Source organism: Geotrypetes seraphini, chromosome 1 (assembly GCF_902459505.1).
Source record: "Geotrypetes seraphini chromosome 1, aGeoSer1.1, whole genome shotgun sequence".
Taxonomy (NCBI): domain Eukaryota; kingdom Metazoa; phylum Chordata; class Amphibia; order Gymnophiona; family Dermophiidae; genus Geotrypetes; species Geotrypetes seraphini.
The window spans coordinates 82,491,304-82,514,076 of record NC_047084.1 but is presented as its reverse complement, the minus strand read 5'-3'; the positions used below and the strand labels follow the sequence as shown (position 1 = coordinate 82,514,076).

Below are 22,773 nucleotides of genomic sequence, written 5' to 3'. Positions count from 1 at the left end.
CTATAGCTTGGGGGCAGTAAATACATCGGCGGCATGACGAGCAGTTAAAACGGAGGATGCAATCAGCGAAACTCATGCCGGTTAAAATAGTAATCGGGGAATCCGTGTTTTACACAAACTCAATCGATCACCAATCAAAAGGTTGTGACATTAAGGTGTGGAACGCCCTGAGAAAAGGTATTGGAGCCTCAGAATGAGGCTTGAATTGCAACGAGAGAAGCTCTTGGAGCCTCAGAATGAGGCTTGAATTGCAACCAGAGCCGCTATGGGTGCCCCAGAAGGAGGCGTGGAAGTGTCAGATAAAAAGCCGGAATATCCACACTGCAGGAAAGTACTGCGGTCCAAAACGTAAGCAGCCGACGTAAAAGGTTTCAGACTGCGGGTCTTTCAAAACTAACTCAGTTTGGCGGGAAATTCACCCGCAGGGCACCTGTAGGAAATTGTAGGCGCGTGTGCACTGTGGTTTCGTCTCACTGCCGCTCCTGTCCGCGAACGCGAGGATATCATGGAGCTCCCGAAGACGCCCGTTGAAGAGCAGGAAGACAACGAAGAGGATGAGGAGACGGACTGGTTAGCTATTAACGACAACACCCAGGGGAGAGTATGGTTCCCAAATGTTTCTGAAGAACGCTGTAAGCTGTGATAAGACTTCTTCTTTTTTTTTGGCTATGCCAAAAGTGAACTCCTGGTAGCCCAGGTGACCAAACACACTTTCCTACCCAGACCTTTACATGGAAGACTGCAGCTACTGGCACTCTTGAGGTTCTCTGTCTTTTTCTCCAGTGCAAGATTTTTTTTTTTTTTTTTTTGGGGGGGGAAGCAGTGGCGTACCAAGGTGGGGGATCTTTTCCAGATAAGCCCCGCCAAAAAGTTAACCCCCTCCACCCAAAAAAATTATAAAAAAGAGGTGCAATCTGTAGAAAGTAAAGTGTGTGTGGGGGGGGGTTCCCCCCCACGCCCCCCCCCCCCATCGGAGCCCTTAAAAAAATGGTCGACAGTTTATCCTATTTTTTTATAATGTTAAGTTTCATATCCTCTTTTTAATAATCTTTTTTGATAATGTTAAGTTTCATATCCTCTTTTTTATAATCTTTTTTGGGTGCTCCGACGAGGGGGCGTGGAGGGGGAACCCCCCCACTTTACTTTATACACATCGCGCCGCGTTGTGGGGCCATTGTGCTGAGAACTTAACTGGTTAAGGTTGCGTGCGCTGGCAAAAGGTGGCGGGGCTTAACTTTCGGCGCGTCCACTTTTTCCATTAGTGGCGGGGCTTATCTGGAAAAGATCCAAGGTGGGGGCGGACTGCTGCGACTGCACTCCCTAGGGGAGTGCACAGCTGGCAGTGTCTGGAACCTCCTGGGACCTGCACTTCAACACGGCTGCCGGTCCACCCCCGCGGCCAAGAAAAAGGCTAAGAAGCCAGCGGGAGTGGCTCATCTCAAGAAGGCAGTGCTTGCAAATCCATCTCGTACGTATTCATTATAGATTTCTTGAAAACCTGACCTGCCTGAGGCTCTTGAGGCCCAGAATTGCCCACCCATGATCTAGTGGTTAGAGCTGCTTCCACAACACTGAGGTTGCAACTTTTATCCCAGCATGCTCCTTGTGACTGTGGGCAAGTCACTTAACACTCCATTGCTCCAGGTACCACAATTAGATTGTGAGCCTATAGGACAGATAGAGAAAATACTTAAGAGTACCTGATTAGTATTCAATGAATTATTAATTGCTTTGGGTGAATCTCTTAATGAAAAAGCAGTTAATAAATATTAGTGGTGTGTATGTATGCAAGCTAGCATAAAATCGCACAGATGTGAGATGGCAGTGATTATACAGATGTGGGATAGCATGTATATGTTGTACATAGCATAGTAAAATGCTGTGCTGGAATCAAGTATAATGATGGGTTCAGCAACCTAAGAAATTGTTCTTGTTGTTTCATCATAGCTTCCCAATCTTGTTTATTTTCTTTGTAGTGGTGCTTGGCAAGGAGGCAAAAAGAGGAATTCCTGTACATAGAGTCATTGTTCACATTGATATGGATTGCTTTTATGCACAAGTGGAAATGATCCGTAATCCTGAATTGAGAGATAAGCCTTTAGGTGAGTTTATGCTGTACTTGTAAATCACTTTGGGGTCCTTAAGAACATAATTTAATGTTTTGTGTTTTTGTACTGTCTAGTTTATTTTGGGTCCTGGGTTCAGACCTCAGAGGCAGTGGGAAGTTAGATAAAGTAACATAAGACTTTATCTAATGTATATACCGCAAAATGCCTTTCGGTTCAATGCAGTTACAAAAAAGTAGATCAAAGATGATGAGGCAAGAGCCAGGTGATACTTAAAAAATTTATTTTATAGGAATAGGCTTTTACAAATGTGGAGGGGCATAATTGAAAGGAATATCTAAGTCTGTTTTCGTCTAAATTGCAAGTCGTCCAAAGTTTAAAAAAAAAAAAAAAACAACAAGCAAAACAGCTTAGGACACATTTTCGAAAACTACGTCCACATTTTTTTTTTTCATTTCGAAAATTGTCTAAGTATACGTCCTGTCGATCTGATCGTCCAAGTCGCTGAATCGTCCATCTTTATACCACATTTTAGTCCAACTTTTCATCTAAGTCAAAAATGCCTAGAACAAGCCCTGTTGGATGTGGGCGGGGTCTGCAAAGTGATGGCCTGAACACCCAGACATGGCACCTAAATAGTGTGGTACCTTACAGGGCACTGCTGTGAACTTTACAAAAAGGGTGCCATGTCTTCTCCTCACTACAGCTCCCTTATAGGTCATGGTGGGCCCCCCAACCACCTCCCAAATCCCCTAGAACCACTTATCTACCACCCCAATAGCCCTGATGGTTGCAGGAGCCATTTATATGTCAGTAAAAAAGGGTTTGGGGGTGTATAGGGGAGTGCACATGTTTCAATATCAATGTAGTGATTAAAAAAACTCCTTATACTGTCCAAATGGACTCCAGCTCTGGCCTAAAGAGAAACTCCTGACGCTCACTAATCAAGTGTTTTGATTCACTGAACCTGCCTCAAGGAATTCATGACTCCCCAATCTGAAAAAATAAAATAAATTATAACCTATAACAAATACCCACTTCTAAATGTCCTCAAAACACTACCATCATACTCACAGCCACTATACTACAAAATAAATCTTAAAAATAAAAAAGGAAAAAATATTAAATAAACTACTGCATACTCACAGATATAAAAAAAAAATGCTGCATCATTTACTGATGGTTACCACTAAAAAGGTGATGTGACGCTCCAAGAAGAGCCAGCACCAATTTCACTTCATCAACATAATGACTCATACATTCAGTAACCTCACACCCACATACAGCATACTGTAAAAAGGCCAAAAACTGAAACAAGGGGATGAAAAGAAACAACCCACAAGTGTTTCCATATTGGGACAGACTGAAAGTCCATCAAGCCCAGTATTCTGTTTCCAACAGTGGCAAATCCAGGTCACAAGTATCTGGCAAGATCTCAACAGAATAAAAATAGATGTTATGATGCTGCTTATCCTAGAAATAAGCAATAGATTTTCCAAGTCCATCTTAATAATGGCAAATGGACTTTTCTTGTAGGAAATTATCCAAACCTTTTTTAAACCCTGCTAAGTTAGCTGCTTTCATCACAATCTCTGGCAATGAATTTCCGAGTTTAATTACATGTTGAGTGAATAAATATTTCTCCAATTTGTTCTAAATTTAGTAGCTTTATTGCATCCTCCCTAGTCTTAGTATTTTTGGAAAGAGTAAACAAACAATTTTCGTCTACCAATTCCACCCCAAACATTATTTGTTGTCATGTTTCCCCTCAGCCATCTCTTCTCCAAGCTGAAGAGCCCTAGCTTCTTTAGTCTTTGTTCCAGGAATGTCATCCTATTCCCTTTATCATTTTTGTTGCCCATCTGTGCACCTTTTCTATTCTCCGAGGACAAGTAGGCCATATAAATCTCACATGTGAGTGATGTCATCCCTGAAGCCTGGTGCAGAAATGCTGTCTGGAGGACTATTTCCTTAACAGCTTAAAGCAGTGGGGCTCATTTTCAAAACAGAAAGACATTAAAAAATGGCACTTGAACATTTGTATCGCCAAAACATCCAAGGTCTGATTTAAAAAATGGACTTTTTAGAAGTCTTGCAGGTTATTTTCTCTCCGGTATTTCTAAATCTTAAGGGGGCGTGTTAGAGGCATATTTTGGGCGGGATTAGAGTGGCCTTAGAACTTGGACATCTTGCAGGGATAATGGAACCTTTTTGAAGATGTCCAGGGCATCATTTAGACATTTGGAGTTAGACTTGTTTTAAAAACGCATAAGGGCCAAAAAGTACCCAAACTGCCCTGATGACCACTGCATGCATAAAGGCATGACTCCTCACACTCCCCCAGTGGTCACTGACCCCCCCTTTCACGCAGCGAGTGGTAGAAGCCTGGGATGCTTTCCCAAAGGAGGTTATTAAGGAACCCACTGTGCTGGGATTCAAAGGCTAATTAGATGCACATCTCCTTACGAGAGGCATAGAGGGATATGGGTGACTAAAACTACATCAGGTGTATACCTGACTGGGCCTCCGTGTGTGCGGATCGCCGGACTCGATGGACCATGGGTCTGATCCGGAGATGGCAGTTCTTATGTTCACCCCCACCCTCCCAAAGATGTGAAAGAAACACTACATACTAACCTGTGACGACTACAAATGTTATGGGAACAGCAAGTGTTTTGTATAACATGGTGGGTGGTCCTTGAAAACTAATGGCGAGTAATTTTAGTTTTATTTTTTATGCAGTAGTTATCCTAACTTGAGCGACAAATCAATCAAGGCTTTGTTACCTTTTGGATTGTCTTATCTTTGCAAACTTGGATTTTCAGCTCTGACAGAAATTTAAATTTTAAAAGAGAATTATTGCAGATGGTGGATGATGAAATGCATGTTTGCTTGTCAACTATTGAACCACGTTTTGAGTTAATTTGCACTCAAAACAGGGTCATTCATCGCCTTGATTAGCAATTCTATTCTATCTACTTTAGTTTCCTTTACAGCATTATAGTTCTTCCCTTCTATTCCTTATGTTCCTGTTAGTTGTTGTCCATTGAATGTTTTTTATGTATTTATATATATTTTTTGAATGTTTTATACCCCTTTTTTTTAATTTGTACACCGCTTAGAAAGTTTTATAAGCGTTTTTATCAAATTTTAAATAAACTGTAAACTGTTAGTTTCACCGTTGTTACAATTACCCACCGTTGTTACAATTACCCATACATAGCTTAAAAAACTTTAAATAACTCTCAAATTTAATTTTTTGTTGGTTTTGCAATTTTATAATTTCAATTATAATGGGCTGCGAAAAACATTTGCTCTATGTAGTGTGCCTGTGCCAGAGCTAAAAAAGTTTGACACAGTGGTCTACAGCCTTCCAGATTGATTTACTTCTTTTGCTTTCCCTATGTACAACCTGTTTCCTATCCTTCTCTGTGGGGTTTTTGGATTTTTTTGTAATTCCCAAAAAACTGTGGATGCTGATGTTCTGAAAATGATTTATTATGCGTCCTTTCACAATAAAACCATAAAAACATAATAGTCCAACTGGACCCTACACGGTCCGTGTTTCAGCAAACACGCCTTCCTCAGGAGTCCAATTGATGTCAAATACACAAATGAAGAAATGGACTAAAAACAGTGTACTTGTCTTTAAGCTAAAGCAGAGATAAAAATCTGTGCTGAGATTACAGACCGTTCAGAACATGGCCCTCAGACTCATCTACTCCCTCGGAAAATATGACCACATCACCAACGCATACCTAGACTCACACTGGCTACCGATAAAAGCAAGATCCCAGTTCAAATTCTACTGACTACTATATAAAGTAACCCATGGAACAGCACCCAGCTACCTAAACAACCGACTATACCGTAACCTCACACCCAGAATAAGGAGAACCCAGAGCCTATTCAACTACCCCCCTCTCAATGGTACCCGACGCAAGAAACCATACGACAACCTTTTGGCGATACAGGCAGCGAAGATTGACACTACCATCTCCAATCTACTGATCAAAACAACAGACATTAAAGTATTCCGAAAAGAAATCAAAACTCATCTTTTCAAAAAACACTTCCCATCATCTTAACCTCACTATAGCACAAGAAAATAATCATCATAGCACAAGAAAATACTCTTATGAACACCACCACCACCACCACAGCAATACCCTCAACATTGTATAACTCTCTACAGCATCACGATTGTACTATTACTCATCACAGTAACCTAGTACATACTTTCTCTTTACTTTACAATTCTCCTGGAAATGACCAGACTAACAATTGTAACTTGATACTTTGTACTGTAATGCTCCTGGAAATGTCCAGACCTCTAATCTGTAATCCGCTTAGAACCGCAAGGCACAAGCGGAATATAAATCACTAATGTAATGTAATCTCTGCTTTAGCTTAAAGACAAGTACACTGTTTTTAGTCCATTTCTTCATTTGTGTATTTGACATCAATTGGATCTCTGAGGACGGCGTGTTCACCGAAACACGGACTGTGTAGGTCCGGTTGGACTATTACATATGTATTTTTATGTTTTTATGGTTTTATTGTGAAAGGACGTAAAATCATTTTCAGAACATCAGCATCCACAGTTTTTTTTTTATATTGTTGGATTGATTCTACTGTGGATTTTGGGGTCTTCTTTTCTCTTTTCTTTGCAATTCCCACCTTTTAAAATAGAATTAATTCATTTTTGTTATTGAGTAGAACATATGCTGATTTACTCATAGCTAAAGCTATTTTATTTTTCAGGTGTTCAACAGAAATATGTGGTTGTTACTTGCAACTATGAGGCCAGAAAGCATGGGGTTCACAAACTCATGTCTGTCAGAGATGCCAGGGAAAAGTGCCCTCAGCTGATTTTGGTTAGTGGAGAGGATCTGACAAACTACAGAGAAATGTCTTATAAAGTCACAGGTACTGTTTTCAGAACATATGCGAATAGTCTTCTGTCAATGCAAGACATGATACTTATAGTATAATTTAAAGATAATTTTTTTTATGGACCACAATGTTTGTGTTTTATTTTTATTCTTTCCAATCCAGCAGATGTTATAAAGAAATTATACTTTGGGATCAAAAATGTCTGTTTTTGAGGGCAAAATAATTATCTGAAACAAATTTACACTGGGTTTTACTAAACCGCAGAACAGCTTCTTACCACAGGCCGGTGAGGTAAATGCTTTGATGCTAAAAGGAATTGAACGAGCATCGGAGCATTTACCTCACTGGCCTGGGGTAAGAAGTTCTTCTGCAGTTTAGTAAAAGGAGCCCTTAGATTGTAAGCTCTCTAGGGACAGGAAAATACTTATTGTACCTGAGTGTAACTTACCTTGAACTACTGAGAAAAGCCTGAGCTAAATCCTTAATGGAATGGGATCAGATTTGATTGTGTGTGAAGGGAATGATTTAGTTTGAATAAAGACTTCCAGAGAAATAAAGTTCTTTAAGGACAAGCAGGGCCCAATTGTGCAGTCATTCAATAGAGCCTGAGATGGATACTGCTCAGCATTCAGAATAATTCCAGAAACTTTTAACAGCACTGACTGCACATGCACAGATACCTTCTTGCCTTCCTCAGCTATGCAGGACCATCATTTGTCTCCCCCCCTCCCCCCCGGGACTGGAAACCCATTTCCTGCCAGTCGGCTGTGCCTTCAAACTAGTGCCCCGCTGGCCATTGGAACCAGCACTGGCTTAGGCAGTGCTCCTCTCCAGTCTATTGGATGAGAAAGCTGCCTCAGAGCACAGGAAAGGCCTGTCCCTTTGAACTCTCGGCAAAGGAAAAGTGGGGAAAGAACTGTACACATCAACATGAGATAAAATTGAGTTTATTAAATACAGTCATCTGTTAAAATATAAAACATATAAAATGACCACTCTATCTTCCATATCCTTCCAGACCCAACACGGTCTATGTTTCGGCTTTGAAAAGAGAGCCTGCTTCAGGGGTGTAGATGATGATCTAAAAAAACATATATTTACAAACTAAGACAAAAATAGTGTCTACATACATAGAGTTAAGGAATGATAATAAGCAACTTAAAAAGGCTGGCAGATCATAAATATAATTATGACTTGTAATTAACATAAAATCTTTAATAAAAAAAATACGAGTAAACATGTTGAGTTCACAAAGAATTACATTACATTACATTACATTACATTAGGGATTTCTATTCCGCCATTACCTTGCGGTTCAAGGCGGATTACAAAAGATTAGTATTAAGGACAGAATTACAATGAATAAAAGAATTACAGAGTTACAGAATTACAGAATTATATGAATTGTAGAGAATAGTTGGAGAGGTAATGAAGATCTTGAGGGCTTATAGTGGTCTTGTTGTTATATCTATTTTAGGAATTTCTTGAAAAGTGTGGTTTTTATTTCTTTTCTGAACGTCTTATAGTCTTGGGTGAAAAAGAATAATAAATGAAAACATAACATCATTTTAGATATAACACCAAAATGAGAAAACCATACATGTAATGGATAATGAGTGAAGATGTTAGAATATGCCGTATATACTTGAATATAAGTCAAGACCCCAATTTTTCCTCCAAAAGGAGGAAAAATGGTTGACTGTAATATAAGTCGGGTGGCTTAATATTCAAGTGCCCTGCCCTCCCTGCTCTTTCTTGTGAGAATTTGTGGGAGCCATTCAGGAAGCTGCTCAGCACCAAGCAGCAGCACCAAAGCACACTCCTGCTCAGTACCGCTCAGTGGCTGAGGCCGGAACTCGCGGCAGCGACTGACCAGGTTAGGAGTGGGACTCCTGCCTGCTACACCTCTGAACCATCAGGGATTTCAACGGTAGAGGAGGTACAATAGACGGGGCATGGAGAGAAGGGGGCTGGAGACCTGGCAGAGGCATGCAATAAGTCTGGGAAGGGGTGGGTGGGAGTTGGCCTAAATATAAACCAAGACCCCCAGTTTTGGGCCAGTTTGTTGGCCCAAAAATCCCAGTTTATATTAGAGTATATACAGTAATTCTAAACAGTGTAAATCAAAACATAGTCAATAGATGGCGCTGGAACACTTAAAATCTGAAGAAAAAAGTACTAAGAAAGAAAAATATGTCAACTATGTTATTGCGGATACCTTCCATCTTGGGTCTTAATTGCAAAAACCTTAAAACACTGTATGTCATGCACAATATCGGCCATATGAACCAAACTCCACTGGTGCCGAGAAGCAAAAAACTCAACAAGGTCTAAAGCATAACACGTTATAACATGTGATATAGGAAGGCACCATTGCAGAAAAACTGAATAAAACAAAAGACAAGCCACGGGAAAACGATGAAAAAAAAATACAAAAAATTAAACCATCTAAATGAAATAAAGCCAAGAAGCACAGCATAGTGTGGAAGAGCAACATTGCAAAAAATATATGAGAGATGCTGTGAAAGGCTGGGGAGAGCTTCGATGGCTGGGATGGTTAAGATGTGCTGCAGTGAGCTTCGGATACTCCAATAGATGGAATCTAAACACACTTCCAGGTAGGGTTGTGGGTTTCCGGCCCAGAAATATCTATGAAAAGGACCATTTAAACTAAATAATAAAAGAGTGGAGCAAAGCGCAGACAAGTTCCTGTATGACACAATGTAAAATGCTGATAAAAACTCTGGTAAAAAAATTATCATATCTGTAAATGACGGGCCAGGAGACCTTAAGTATTTTTCAAGAGACAAAGCAATGGGCAAAAAATGGCATAAAATGTGAAACTGAAAACACTTAGCACTCAAAAAAGCTGCATGACTACATGTATACGAACGGCAAAAATTGAAAATCCCCCTGCCAAAAGTGAAGACATTTAAACTTGCACATAGGGAATGGGTGATGACTTTTGATAAAGAGTAATCAGAGAGCAGCAACTTATAAATATAAAATAGGTAAATGCAATAGTGACAAAACAAAATCTGCTACAGGAACCACATAAGTGAGTCATATGTATCAAGTAGTGCTGCCTGATTCACGATTCAAATTGGTTCACCGATTCACTTAGGGTGAATCGATTCGAATTGGTTCAAAACAAAAAAAAAAAATTGGCTTCCCGATTCGCCTGACCCTCGCCCCCTAAAGCAGGAGCATCAGCTGCCGCACCTGCTTTAGAGGGCGAGGGGGGAGGATCAGTCGGGAAGTTCTGCTGTCTGCTCCCCCCCAGCGTCCGGCTTCCACCTCCATGGCCTTCCGCTTCCCCCCCTGGCTTCCCCGTACTGTTTACCTTCCAGGAACAGCCTGCAAACAAGATCGCGGTGCTAGCGATCTTAGTACCGCTTCGGAGCTGTTTCCTCCATCGCGGTCCCGCCCCTCCCCTGACGTCAGAGGAAGGGTGGGACCGCGATGGAGGAAATAGCTCCGACGTGGTACTAAGATCGCTAGCACCGCGATCTTGTTTGCAGGCTGTTCCTGGAAGTTAAACAGTTTGGGGAGGCCAGGGAGGAAGCCGGACCCCAGTGGGAGGCCAGGAGGAATGCGTAAGCCTTCTGGGGGGTGGGGGGGGAGTGAGCAGTCCTTCGGGGTGGGACAAGCAAGCAGGCCTTCAGGGGGGCAGGCAGGCAGGCCTTTAAGGGGGGGACAGGTCTTCAAGGGTGGGATAGGCCTTCAAGGTGGGGACAAGCCTTCAAGGGGGGGACAGGTCTTCAAGGGGAGACAGACCTTCAGGGGAAGGGGACCCTGGTATAGAAGTACACGGAGGGAGGCAAGGGGGGGTTGAAAGAGATGTGCATATGCCGGACTTTTGGGAGGAAGAAATGGGTCTGAAAATAAAGTAGAGGGAGAGAGATGATGGACAATGGGATTTAGGGAGGGAAGGAACAGAAAGGGAAAGAAGTTGGATGTAAGGGATGGTGTGGACGGGGGGATATACTGGATAGGATGGTAGTTGGGGAAAAGAAAGGGAGAGATAGTGGACCCTGGGGTGGTGGAGAAGGAAGGAGAGATGCTGGATAAAAGGGTAGTTAAGAAAAGGTGGATCTGTGGAGGGAGACGAAAAAAAGGAAAGATGCCAGACCTCATGGGGAGGGAAGAGAAACGGAAGGGAAGGACAGAGATTGAAGATAGATGGTTAGCAGGGAGAAAGAAGAAAGAAGGAGACCCTGGCAAGCAAGTTATCAGAAGACAACCAGAGCCTGAGACCAACAAAATTTGAATAATGACCAGACAACAAAAGGTAGAAAAACTAATTTTATTTTCTGTTTTGTGATTACAATATGTCAGATTTGAAATGTGTATCCTGCCAGAGCTGGTGTTAGACCACAAACGTGAGCTAGGATTTAACAGAGAGAGGAAAAGTCTTTTTTATTTGTTTATTTTGTTTACACCACAGCACCAGTGTGGTTAGGAGAAGGCAAAGGGGGTGAAGAGGCTGTAAAATAAAACCACCAGGATGTTTGAAAAAAACAAAACAAAAAAAACCCAATTGGGCAGGAAAATCGAATCAAATCTAAAAACCAATTCAATAGGCTGAATCGAATCAATTTTTTTTCCTGAATTGGGCAGCACTAGTATCAAATGAAACCTTAAAACAGAAGAAAAATAAAATGAATCACGAGAACCGACGAGAGGAAATGCCACTCTGGATCTAATCCTAAATGGGTTAAGGGGACCTGCAAAGGAAGTGGAAGTAGTGGGATCGTTGGGGAAACAGCGATCATAATATGATCAAGTTCAAGGTTGAGGTAGGAGTACCGAAAGGTAAAAGAACCATAGCGACAATTTTTAACTTCAGGAAAGGAAACTACGAAGCAATGAGGGAAATAATAAGGAAGAAACTTAGGAACACTTCCAAAAAATGGCAAACGCTAAATCATGCCTGGTCTTTTTTCAAGGACACGGTGAGCGAGGTGCAAAATTTATATGTCCCCAGATTCAGAAAGGGGTGCAAAAAGAGTCGAACAAAAGACCCGGCGTGGATAATCAAAATAGTGAAGGAAGCGATAGGCAATAAGAAAAATTCATTCAGAAAATGGAAAAAGGACAAAACTGAGGGGAACTGGAAAGAGCACAGGAAGTATCAAAAAGAATGTCAACCGTGTGGTTCGAAAAGCCAAAAGAGAGTATGAAGAGAGGCTAGCCAGGGAAGCACGAAATTTCAAACCATTCTTTAGATATGTTTAAGGGAAGCAGCCGACTAGGGAGGAGGTAGGACCGCTGGACGACGGAGACAGGAAGAGAGTGGTGAAGGAGGAGAAAGAAGTGGCAGAAAGGCTTAACATGTTCTTTTCGTCTGTATTTACAAACAAAGACAAATCCAACATACCGGAACCTGAGCAATTCTTCAATGGAAGTCAAACAGAAAAATTAACATCCATGGAGGTGAGCCTTGAAGACGTGCGCAGGCAGATAGAAAAACTAAAAACTGACAAATCCCCGGGTCTGGACAGAATACATCCAAGGGTTCTGAAGGAATTAAAGGAGGAGATAGCGGAACTACTACAGCAAATTTGCAACTTATCCTTGAAAACAGGCATGATCCCAGAGGATTGGAAGATAGCCAACGTTACACCCATCTTTAAAAAGGGATCAAGAGGTGACCCGGGAAACTACAGACCGGTGAGCCTGACCTCGGTTCTGGGTAAAATGGCAGAAGCACTGATAAAAGAAAACATCGATGAACATTTTGAAAGAAACGAACTTCTGATAACCAGCCAACATAGTTTCTGCAAGGGGAGATTGTGCCTAACGAACTTTTTGCACTTCTTCGAAGGGATTAACAAACGGATGGACAAAGGAGACCCCATAGACATCATATATCTAGATTTCCAAAAAGCCTTTGACAAGGTGCCCCATGAACGTCTACTCTGGAAACTGAAGAACCATGGGGTGGGAGGAGAAGTACATAGATGGATCAGAAACTGGTTGGAGGGTAGGAGTGAAGGGCTACTACTCGGACTGGAGGAAGGTCACGATTGGTGACCTGCAGGGCTCGGTGCTCAGGCCACTGCTATTTAATATATTCATAAATGATCTAGAAAGAGGAACGAAGTATGAGATAATAAAATTTGCGGACGACACCAAACTATTTAGTGGAACTCGGACTAAAGAGATCTGCGAAGAATTGCAAAGGGACTTGAACAAACTAGGGGAATGGGCGACGAGATGGCAGATGAAGTTCAACTATGAGAAATGTAAAGTATTACATGTGGGAAGCAGAAACTTGAGGTATAGCTATACAATGGGAGGGATATTATTGAATGAGAGTACCCAAGAAAGAGACTTGGGGGTAATGGTGGACATGACAATGAAGCTGACGGCACAGTGCGCAGCGGCTGCTAAGAGAGCGAATAGAATGCTAGGTATAATCAAGAAAGGTATTACAACCAGAACGAAAGAAGTTATCCTGCCGTTGTATCGGGCGATGGTGCGCCCGCATCTGGAGTACTGCGTCCAATATTGGTCGCCTTACCTTAAGAAGGATATGGCGTTTCTCGAGAGGGTTCAGAGGAGAGCGACACGTCTGATAAAAGGTATGGAAAACCTTTCATATGCTGAGAGATTTTAGAAGCTGGGTCTCTTTTCCCTGGAGAAGAGGAGACTTAGAGGGGATATGATAGAGACTTACAAGGGCATAGAGAGAGTGGAGAGGGACAGATTCTTCAAACTCTCGAAAAATAAAAGAACAAGAGGGCATTCGGAAAAGTTGAAAGGGGAAAGATTCAAAACGAATGCTAGGAAGTTTTTCTTTACCCAACGTGTGGTGGACATCTGGAATGCACTTCTAGAGGACGTAATAGGGCAGAGTACAGTACTGGGGTTTAAGAAAGGATTGAACAATTTCCTGCTGGAAAAGGGGATAGAGGGGTATAGATAGAGGATTACTGCACAGGTCCTGGACCAGTTGGGCCGCCGCGTGAGCAGACTGCTGGGCACGATGGACCTCAGGTCTGACCCAGCAGAGGCATTGCTTATGTTCTTAAATGAAATTGACCCAGCTAAAATGTGATGAGGCAGCCTAATGTTAAAAAGGGATGAAAGCATTGTTGCAAGAGATAGTGAAAAATAAAGTATGGGAAAACGCTGGGTAGTCAGACTCGACAGCATACAAATAGTTACCAAGATGGCGATAAAGCAGGACGCGAGTTTGTGAGTTCCTACTTCAGCGTTGTTTTATGTTTCTTCAAATTCTATTACCATTTTTCCGATGCCGAAAACAAGAGGAAGGCAGAGGATAATCCCTCTATCTCTGTCGGCTATACTCACACCGCACCAGACTATAATAACTTCTTTTACAGTCCCTTTGGCTTTGGGCGTCTCTGCAGCTGAGCTACGGAAAGGCTCAGCCTAGATGGCTAGTTATCGCTGAGCCCTGCTGGACCTGAACCTCCCCCTGCACCTGGAAACGCAGCACCAATGAATCTCCGATCAGAGGTCCCCCCGGGAATTGATGGGGTTGGAAGAGTCGTTATGGCCTACAGGTTTGGAGGCGGAAGTTTCAACGTTTTTGATCCTGTTGAAGCCTTGCGGGGGAGGACCACCGACTGGGAGTGGTGGTGAGCTTGGAGGAGACACAAGCCTGGATAGAGTCCCATGGTTTGAACAAGATCTGACTCAGTTATCCCAAATCAAGCTGCTTCTCAAGCCTTCGGTGGTTACCCTGGATTCCTTTTGGGCTGCAATAGAAAATCTCCATTTGGTATTTACCCGCGTTATTTCATTAACACTTGATCTTCCATTAAAAATTACTTGAGACTTCAGATTCAAATCATGAGATGCCCCGGGTGATCATTACCCCTATTTTAAGATTTGACATTATATCTGTAGCTCCGGGATGGTGGCAGACTTAATTCAGGGGAAATCTAGATTTGAGACTCTCCTGGAACTGATTTTGCATAAGGGCACCATTTCTCAGATTTATCAATGCTTAAACGCCCGTATGGCTGCCTCGGAAGCTGATCTGGGGGGTTTCTCTGTCTCTTGATGATAGGGCTGTAACCTGGCGTCAGGTGAAATCGCTGAGTTTGGCCTCGCTCATTGTAGAAAATGGCTTTAAAGTCTTATTAAGGTGGTATTATACCCCTCTCCGTCTTTCCCGTTGAGCGGCGGGCTCTGATCTCTGTTGGCGGGGCTGTGGGAAGCGGGGGGAATATTTCCATATGTGGTGAACCTGTTCTCTCTTACGGGGCTATTGGTCCTCTGCTTTTGCTCTTTTCTTCTATCTTGGGGAGAACTGTTGACTGTTTACCTACCATGGGGTTTTTTTTCATCTTTTTCCTCCAGAGTGTGAGCTGGAGGAGGTGACCTTTCTTAAATTATTATTTTCTGCGGCCCATTTGGCTGTGGCTGCTTTGTGATATCAACCAATCTGGATAACTGGTATTGCCTTGTGGAATCAACCAAGTTGGATAACTGGTATTGTCTGTATATGCTTACTTCTCGTAAACACCATAGAATGGGGGCCTTTATTAGAGTATGGAATATTTATAAACATTGGAAACTTCAATCTGTTACTTACCCCCTCTTCTATTAAACTGCGCTAGCAGTTTCTAGCGCAGAGAGCTGCGCTGAATGACCTGCGCTGCTCCCCACGCTAGAAACTGCTAGCACAGTTTAATAGAAGAGGCCCTTAAACTTGGCTGTATGTGGGAGGGGTGGGTGGGGGAGGGGGACGATCTTGATGTAGTTTTCTGTTCCATCAATGTACATCTATTTATGCCGCTGTGTTGTTTTTTCGTTGATTTCTGCAGTTGTTTGCTTCAATAAAAACTTTTATCAATTTAAAAAAAACAAAAGCATAATGAGAAAATAGGGGTGAATGAGCAAACTACCTCCAGTGTGTAGCACCTTTCCTTTCCCTCCCTTTCTGCCAGATCCAGCAGCACCTGTTCTCCCTTCCTTTTACCTCTCCCCTGTCCAGCAGCACCCCTTCTCCCTTTCCTGCTCCCCTCCCCAGCAGTACTTCTATTTTGCGGCCCGCAGTCTGTATGCGATCTCGCACACTGGGCGGGAAGAGACGCTTCGGCGCTGGCGACAGCTGACTTGAAACTTCCTGCTGCCATCGCGTATGCTGGGACTCCAGCCTTTGCATATCTGCCGGGACTCCTGCCTTTGTCTTCTCTCCGTACCCCCGGACCAGCAGCGGCAGGCTAGAGAAAGGAGGTAATGAGTCCCAGCAGATACACGTATGCAGGAGTCCCGGCATACGCAACGGCAGCAGGAAGTTTCAAGTCAGCCAGCGCTGGAGCCTCTCTTCCTGCCCAGTGTGCAAGATCGCATACAGAACGCGGGCCACCCACAAAATAGTACCGGGGGGGGGGGGGCGCGCTTTTTCTGCAGTATTTGTGCTGGTATTTTATAAAGGCACAAAAGTGCCAAAGTATCTCTATAAACAAACTACAGACAGGTGCGTTCCTGCTCTTATTTCACTGCTCTTTTATAAAATTACCCTCAAAGACTTAGGGCTCCTTTTACTAAGCTGTGATAGCGGTTTTAGCACGCACGCTAGACACTAAAGCCAGCATTGAGCTGGCGTTTTAGCCGCTTAGCACGGGATTAGCGCGTGCTACCTTTTCTGAGTGCGCTAAAAATGCTAGCACAGCTTAGTAAAAGAGGAGGTTAGTCAAGTAATGGTAGAAACCTGCAGGGGAATAGTACAAAGATGCCCATAGGCGGAGTACATGCATCCTTTTTGAATGAGGAAACAGAGCTTTCTGTAATAACTCAGTAAGTTGCTTAACTCTAAGATTAATTATGTATGATGGTGAAGAAATTAAAAGCATACATTGTTATATTTTAGATGTTTTGCCTCACGATTAAATACTGAACATTCTTGCTTATTGAGAGCTTAAACTACTTGATATCCCAAACAGTTGTGTTGTTTTTTGGTTGTTGTTTTTTTTAATTCAGAGTTGCTGGAGGAATTTTGTCAAATGGTTGAAAGACTTGGATTTGATGAAAACTTCATTGACCTCACTGAAATGGTGGAGAGAAGACTAAGACAATCACAGAGCACAGCAATTTATGTGTCTGGACATATATATAATCATCAGAGTATGTGAATGCATCTTTTACTTTGGTTTCTATAATATTTGGGGGGAGATAGAGGTGAATGTTGAAACTGTGTGATTATATATCCAATGAGAATCTGCTTCTAGACAATGCATCACTGAGAGCCCAATCTATTCGTAGCTATGAATATGGGACTAGATTCGTAGATGGTGCTCAAATTTGGGTGTTGAAAATATTCCATGCTATTCTATAAATGGCATGCCGATTTGCACCCTGCTTATAGAATAGCATGCAGTGCTGGGGTCCGCACCCAATTTAAGATGCAAGGATTTACACTAGGTGAAACGTGGTATAAATCCTGGTGAGTAAGCTATATGCAGATACCCCAAATTCTGTGCACATCTTTAATAAACGTCCCTGACTCACCAATGCCTCTCCCATGATCATGCTTCCTTTTCAGTTGGGTGCTAAAAAGCATGCAGATTTTTATAGAATAGTGCTTAGCAAACCTCACATGCAAATCCTAATTGTAGCCCATTAACTGCAATTCTGTTAAATCCGTTCAGGCGTCCGTACATATGATAGTCAATCCGTTCCCGCAGAAGTATGAATACTTAACAGTTTTGAGCACCTCCACATAGAGGCGGCACCCAGTGTCCCCTTTCAGTTTCATTTCTGCAAACAAACTGTGCAGAGGTGTTCTGCTCTGCTTATGCAGTCTAGAAATCCAATTTTGTTTTCTTTTTGGCCTAAGTTTGTTTTTACTGAGGCTCTGATGCCCCGAGACCCCATATTTGAGGATCTTCTGCCTGGGAAAGGAAGCAGGTTCCGCTGAGTTGGACTGCAGCTCTGCAGGACATGCCTTAGGGTGGATCTGGGGTGGAACCTGCTGTGTATCTTCAGGGCTCGGAGTTCATTCCTCTGGAAGCCAGCTCGCCTTCTGAGTTTCTCAGTGGCTTGAGCTTAGGCTGTGGGCGCCCTGTGTAAGAACCCTTGGGATATCAGGGCATTGGCTGCTTAGTTTGCCCATATCTGTCGTGCTGCAAGGTTCTGTTGGGATGTAGGTCTCGATCGGGGTCAGTCTTGCTGGCAGTCCGAATATTTCTTGGTTTGGAGTTGGATTTGGAAGCATCTAAGTTGGAAAATCCTTTCTTTCTTAAGCATCTCTCCAGACTGGCACAACTCACTGATGTGTAATAGCTCACTTTGACCAGCAGGTGGAGACTGAGACATAACTTTTGGCTGAAGTACAAGTGGACTGTGCAGTCCCAAGTACAATTGGTCTGCTCTCAGTCTCCAGCAGGTGGAGGTGATAAGCCTATGCAGTCTTCCCTGGTTTAATGTAGGGCTGTTGGAATTGTTTATTGGCCTTCTGGTCCCTGTCTGTGGTTCCGGATTGAGCTTGGGGGGGACCCTTTCAGGGGTCCATCTGACCTCAGGGGTGCCACTCAACGGGTCAAGTCTCCCCGAAATTTTTTCTGTAAAGGTGCCTCAGCTGTAAGCCTTGCCACCGATACCGGCAATGCATATGGCTTAGAGAGCCAGTGGAGTCTGTTCAAGTAAAGTTATATTGAAAAAAAAAAAAAATCCTGAGGCAATGCTGGTCTGAGGGGAAGCCATCAATTGACTTTAATTGCATTTAATTGCTAACCGGCACTTTTTCTTTCAGCTAGTAGTGGGTTATGCAATGAGCACTTTTTAAAGAGAAAAAGTGCTCATTGTGCGCCAGACGAGAGATCAATGCGACCGGCTTGTGCTCGCAGTGCGCCGCCTGCCGCGAAGGGGAATCTTCATCGGCTTTAGGTGCCAGCAAGCAGGGTTCCAATTCGCGAGTGCTTTGCATGTCAACAGACAGTGGGGAAGCCCGGGCTTCCCCTACCACTCACACAGAAATTTCCCCAGCTGCCGTTGGTCAGGGAAATAAGGTTTTCCTTACCGCCGATAGTGCTGGTGATTCCCTTACCACTGCTGCTGGCTTGCCTGCTTTAGCGGCTGGGGCGGTTCAGGCCTCTTTGCTGCTGCAGGCCTCGAGGGGAATTTTTTTTGGCGGGAAGCTCCTCCATTTTGTCTACAGCCTCAGGTGACATTCCCCCTGTGTTGGAGAGACAGGGGCAGGTTTCTGCTTGGTCTCCTGCTCCTAATATCCTGCCAGGGGGGTTTCCCCAGATTTTATATTAGCCTTGTGCAAGACTTATCTTCAGGTGGCCAGGGGTCCTGTTTCCTACCCGGGGGTCTCAGGTTTTTGGGTGATATTTCGCCCTCCCCATCCATCCCCGTTTGGTTCCCCCTAAGCACCAGTTCCAATCCTGTCCCCCACCCCCTCCAGCTTAGTCTAAGCAGCCGAGGGTATTGTTGGATGATGATTTTTTGTTTGGGAAAGCATTTTCACTTGTTGAGGACTTTGGACCCCTTGGTAGACCCCCCAAGATCCTCTCAGGGGGCGGATGCATCTGTGGTGTGCATTTTTCAGCGGGAAGAGCTCCAGGAGTTTATTCAAGTTTTATTGGTTTTGCAGTTCGAAGACGCAAAAGTAGTCCCTGTGTGTGGTGGACCCCCCTGTTTTGAGCAATCCGCTTGCCCCCCCCCCCTTCTTTTCCTTTTGCATCAGGATATTCAGGATATTGTGCTCACATAATGGAAGGTGCTGGAAACAACTTCCTGTTGCGCGGCCTATGGTTCGCTTGAATCTCATCCCAGAGAGGGATAGGGATACCTTTTAAGTCGCTTGTTGTGGATGCGGTGGTTTCAGCCATCGTGCATCGGCATACGGTGCCAGTTGAGGGCGATTTGGCTTTGCGGGACTCTTGAGGATCTTTGCTGCTGACGGGCAAGTCAGTTTGGGTTCTCTCGGACAATGCCACTAGAGTGGTTTACATCAATCGTCGGGGGGGAACCAGGAGGTGTCTCTGCTCATGGCCTGGGCAGAGGCTCATCTTCTGGACATTTCAACTTCCCACATTACAGGAGTGGAGAATGTCCAGGAGAGTGGTGTCTCAGTACTGCAGCCTTTCAGTTGATTGTGCAGGCTTGGGGTCAGCTGATCATGGACCTGATGGCCACAAGTGTCAATGCCAGAGTGCCACGGTTCTTCAGTTAGCGCAGGGATATTCAGGCCGAGGGACTGGATGCTCTAGTGCTGACTTGGCCATCGAAGGGCCTCCTGTACATGTTTCCCTCATGGCCAATGTTGGGCTATATATGTTTTCCCCATGGCCGATGGTGGGCAGAGTCCTTCTTCACAAACATGGTTATTGTCATGCTGCTCCAGGCTAAGAAGCTGTCTACTATGGTGGCCTATGCTAAAGCTTGGAAGGCTTTTCAACAGTTTGGAAGGACCAGGTGCAGCCACTACAGGCTTCCATTCCGGTCATCCAGGTTTTCCTTTATGTTGATCTGGAGAAAGGCATGGCGGTAGCCTCCCTGAAAATGCAGGTGGCTGGGCTTTTCTGTTTCCTGGCACAGAGTGGCAAGGTTTCACTGATGGCTCATCCAGATGTGACAAGATTCCTGAGATATGCGCTCCAGCTCTGGCCCCGATGTGCTGTCCTTTTGCTTCATGGAATCTTAACATTGTTCAAAAGACCTGGCTAAGGCCCCATATGAGCCACTCTGAGACACTTCACCTTGGATCTCACAGTCAAGACAATGTTTCTGGTGGCTATTGTTTCAGCTCAGCGTATCTTGGAGCTGCAAGCTCTTTCCTGTAGGGAGCCCTTCCTTAGAATAACAGAAGCGGGTGTCACTCTCTGTTCTGTTCCCTCCTTTCTTCCGAAGGTTGTGTCTGATTTTCATGGCAGTCAGGAGGTTCGTCTGCCTGCTTTTCAACCTACAGGCTCAGAGAAGCAGGATATAATTTTGAGAAACCTTGATGTGCAGAGTGCTTTACTCCAGTACTTGGACAGGACCAATGACTGTCGCCTTTCAGACCATCTGTTTGTGCTTACCTGCCAGTCCAGGCTTGGCAGGCTGGCTTTCAAGGCCTTTCTAGCTGGATGGATTTGCATGGTCATAGTTTTGGTATACATTGCCTGTGGTAAACAGCCGCTGGTCTGTCTCAAGTTGCATTCCACCAGAAGTGTCACCTCTTCGTGGGCAGAGTCTCAGGCAGTTCCTTCCGCAGAGATTTGTAGAACAGCTACTTGGTCTACTCTGCATACTTTTTCTAGATTTTACAAAGTGGATGTAGTGGCTCGAGAGGATGCTGCTTTTGGGCCTTCGGTCTTGTCTAAGGAGGGATAGAAGAGCCTGCCCACGTCAACCATTGCTTTTGTATGTCGCCATACGTACAGACTCCTGAGTGGATGTAACAGAATGAAATATTATGTTCTTATCTGGATAATCATCTTTCTGTTAATCCTCTTAGGAGTCCATAAAGCCCGCTCTCAGTATATACTGTTTCACCTGCTTTTCTGCCTTAGATGTTTCTAGATTCGAAGCCTGGAGCTCTTCTCCTGTATGTCAAATGGCTGTATGTGAATAAATCTTATACGTAAGTGCATTCTTCAGCTTCTGACTTCCTTGTTAGTGTTAGTTGTACTCAGCAGGTTGGTTCTCTAAGGTTGTTTTATACAAATTCCTGTTTGTCGTTATTCTAATTCTTGTTTCTAAGTTACAGAGCAGAACAGAATTGTGTAATCTATGCAGGGTTATTCCCCATTTCCCTCCTTCTTTGTATTCTTTCCAGTGGAGCTTGATTGCTTTGCGACATAACGAAAGGGGACACTGTGCTCCACCACCATGTGGAAGATTCTCAAAACTGTAAGTATTTACACTTCTGCAAGTCCAGTTCGCTGGAATGGATTGATCACCATATGTACAGACTCCTGAGAGGATTAACAGAAAGATGATTATCCAGGCAAGACGCTAATCTTTGAGTATGAAATATATAGTGAGACACCTTGGAAGTGGAGGGACAGGCTGTGCACATGTCTTGTACTAGGCCTGAACAAAATCTTGGAAAAAAGAAAGTTACTGAATTATACAGTATAATTGGATAAATAAAATACAAAAAAGAGAAGTTGACTTGCGAGAGGTCGCAGAAGTTTATTTAGAAAATGGGATTTGTACACTAACGGCCTGATTATATAAACGGTGCCTATGTTAGGAGCTGCTTTGCACCCCAATCATGGATGCCTAGCGATGCCTTACTAAAATTTGCAAGTGTGTAAACTAGTTGTTTTGTAATGGGTTAAATGGTGTGGTAATTGACCATGCCTTTTAAAAAACCATTTAAAACAAAATATTTTAATTGCTAATTAGGATTGCGTGTGGCTATCGACATGGAGCCTAGCGATGCCTAAGTCAAGGCACCCTCCAACACTTAACAATGCCTAACTGAAAAGTAGGCGTGGTTATGGGTGGAGAATAAGTCAAAAATAATAAGGAGTGAGGAAAACGCTCTCAAAAATATACAAAAGTGAGAGGTCAAAGTCAATGACTAAAATTTAACTAGAAACAAGACTTCTCAATATATAAATCAAATAATAAGACTTGAATATAAATGTTGAAAATATAATGCAATTTTTCACATACACTCAGATTTGTGTAATCCGACTAAGAGCCGTAGCTCTTATAGTCGAACCCACCGTCCTATCACTGTGTATGACTTTGATGTGAAAGATAGTAAGTGAGGCTACATGCTTATATATTGAGAAGTCTTGTTTCTAGTTATATGGGTAGAGAATAGGCATGGTAGACATTTGAGGCAGGCCTAATATACTGGCACCCACCTCATAGAATGCCTAGC

General features: G+C 43.4%; 1 protein-coding gene across 4 annotated transcripts in view; it reads left to right on the top strand.

Moving 5' to 3' along the window:
• Positions 1-230: 230 nt before the first annotated feature.
• Positions 231-22,773, top strand: part of POLI (DNA polymerase iota) — a 62,903-nt gene continuing 40,360 nt past the window's right edge. Inside the window, exons 1-4 of one of the 4 annotated variants that reach the window (XM_033934209.1) lie at positions 231-348; positions 1,977-2,102; positions 6,831-6,995; positions 16,926-17,069. In XM_033934209.1, the coding sequence (XP_033790100.1) occupies positions 237-348; positions 1,977-2,102; positions 6,831-6,995; positions 16,926-17,069 (547 nt within the window). In that variant the 5' untranslated portion in view covers positions 231-236. Of the gene's footprint in view, positions 763-1,976; positions 2,103-6,830; positions 6,996-16,925; positions 17,070-22,773 lie in introns of all 4 variants that reach the window. The other 3 variants (XM_033934199.1, XM_033934227.1, XM_033934218.1) reach the window with 3 other exon arrangements.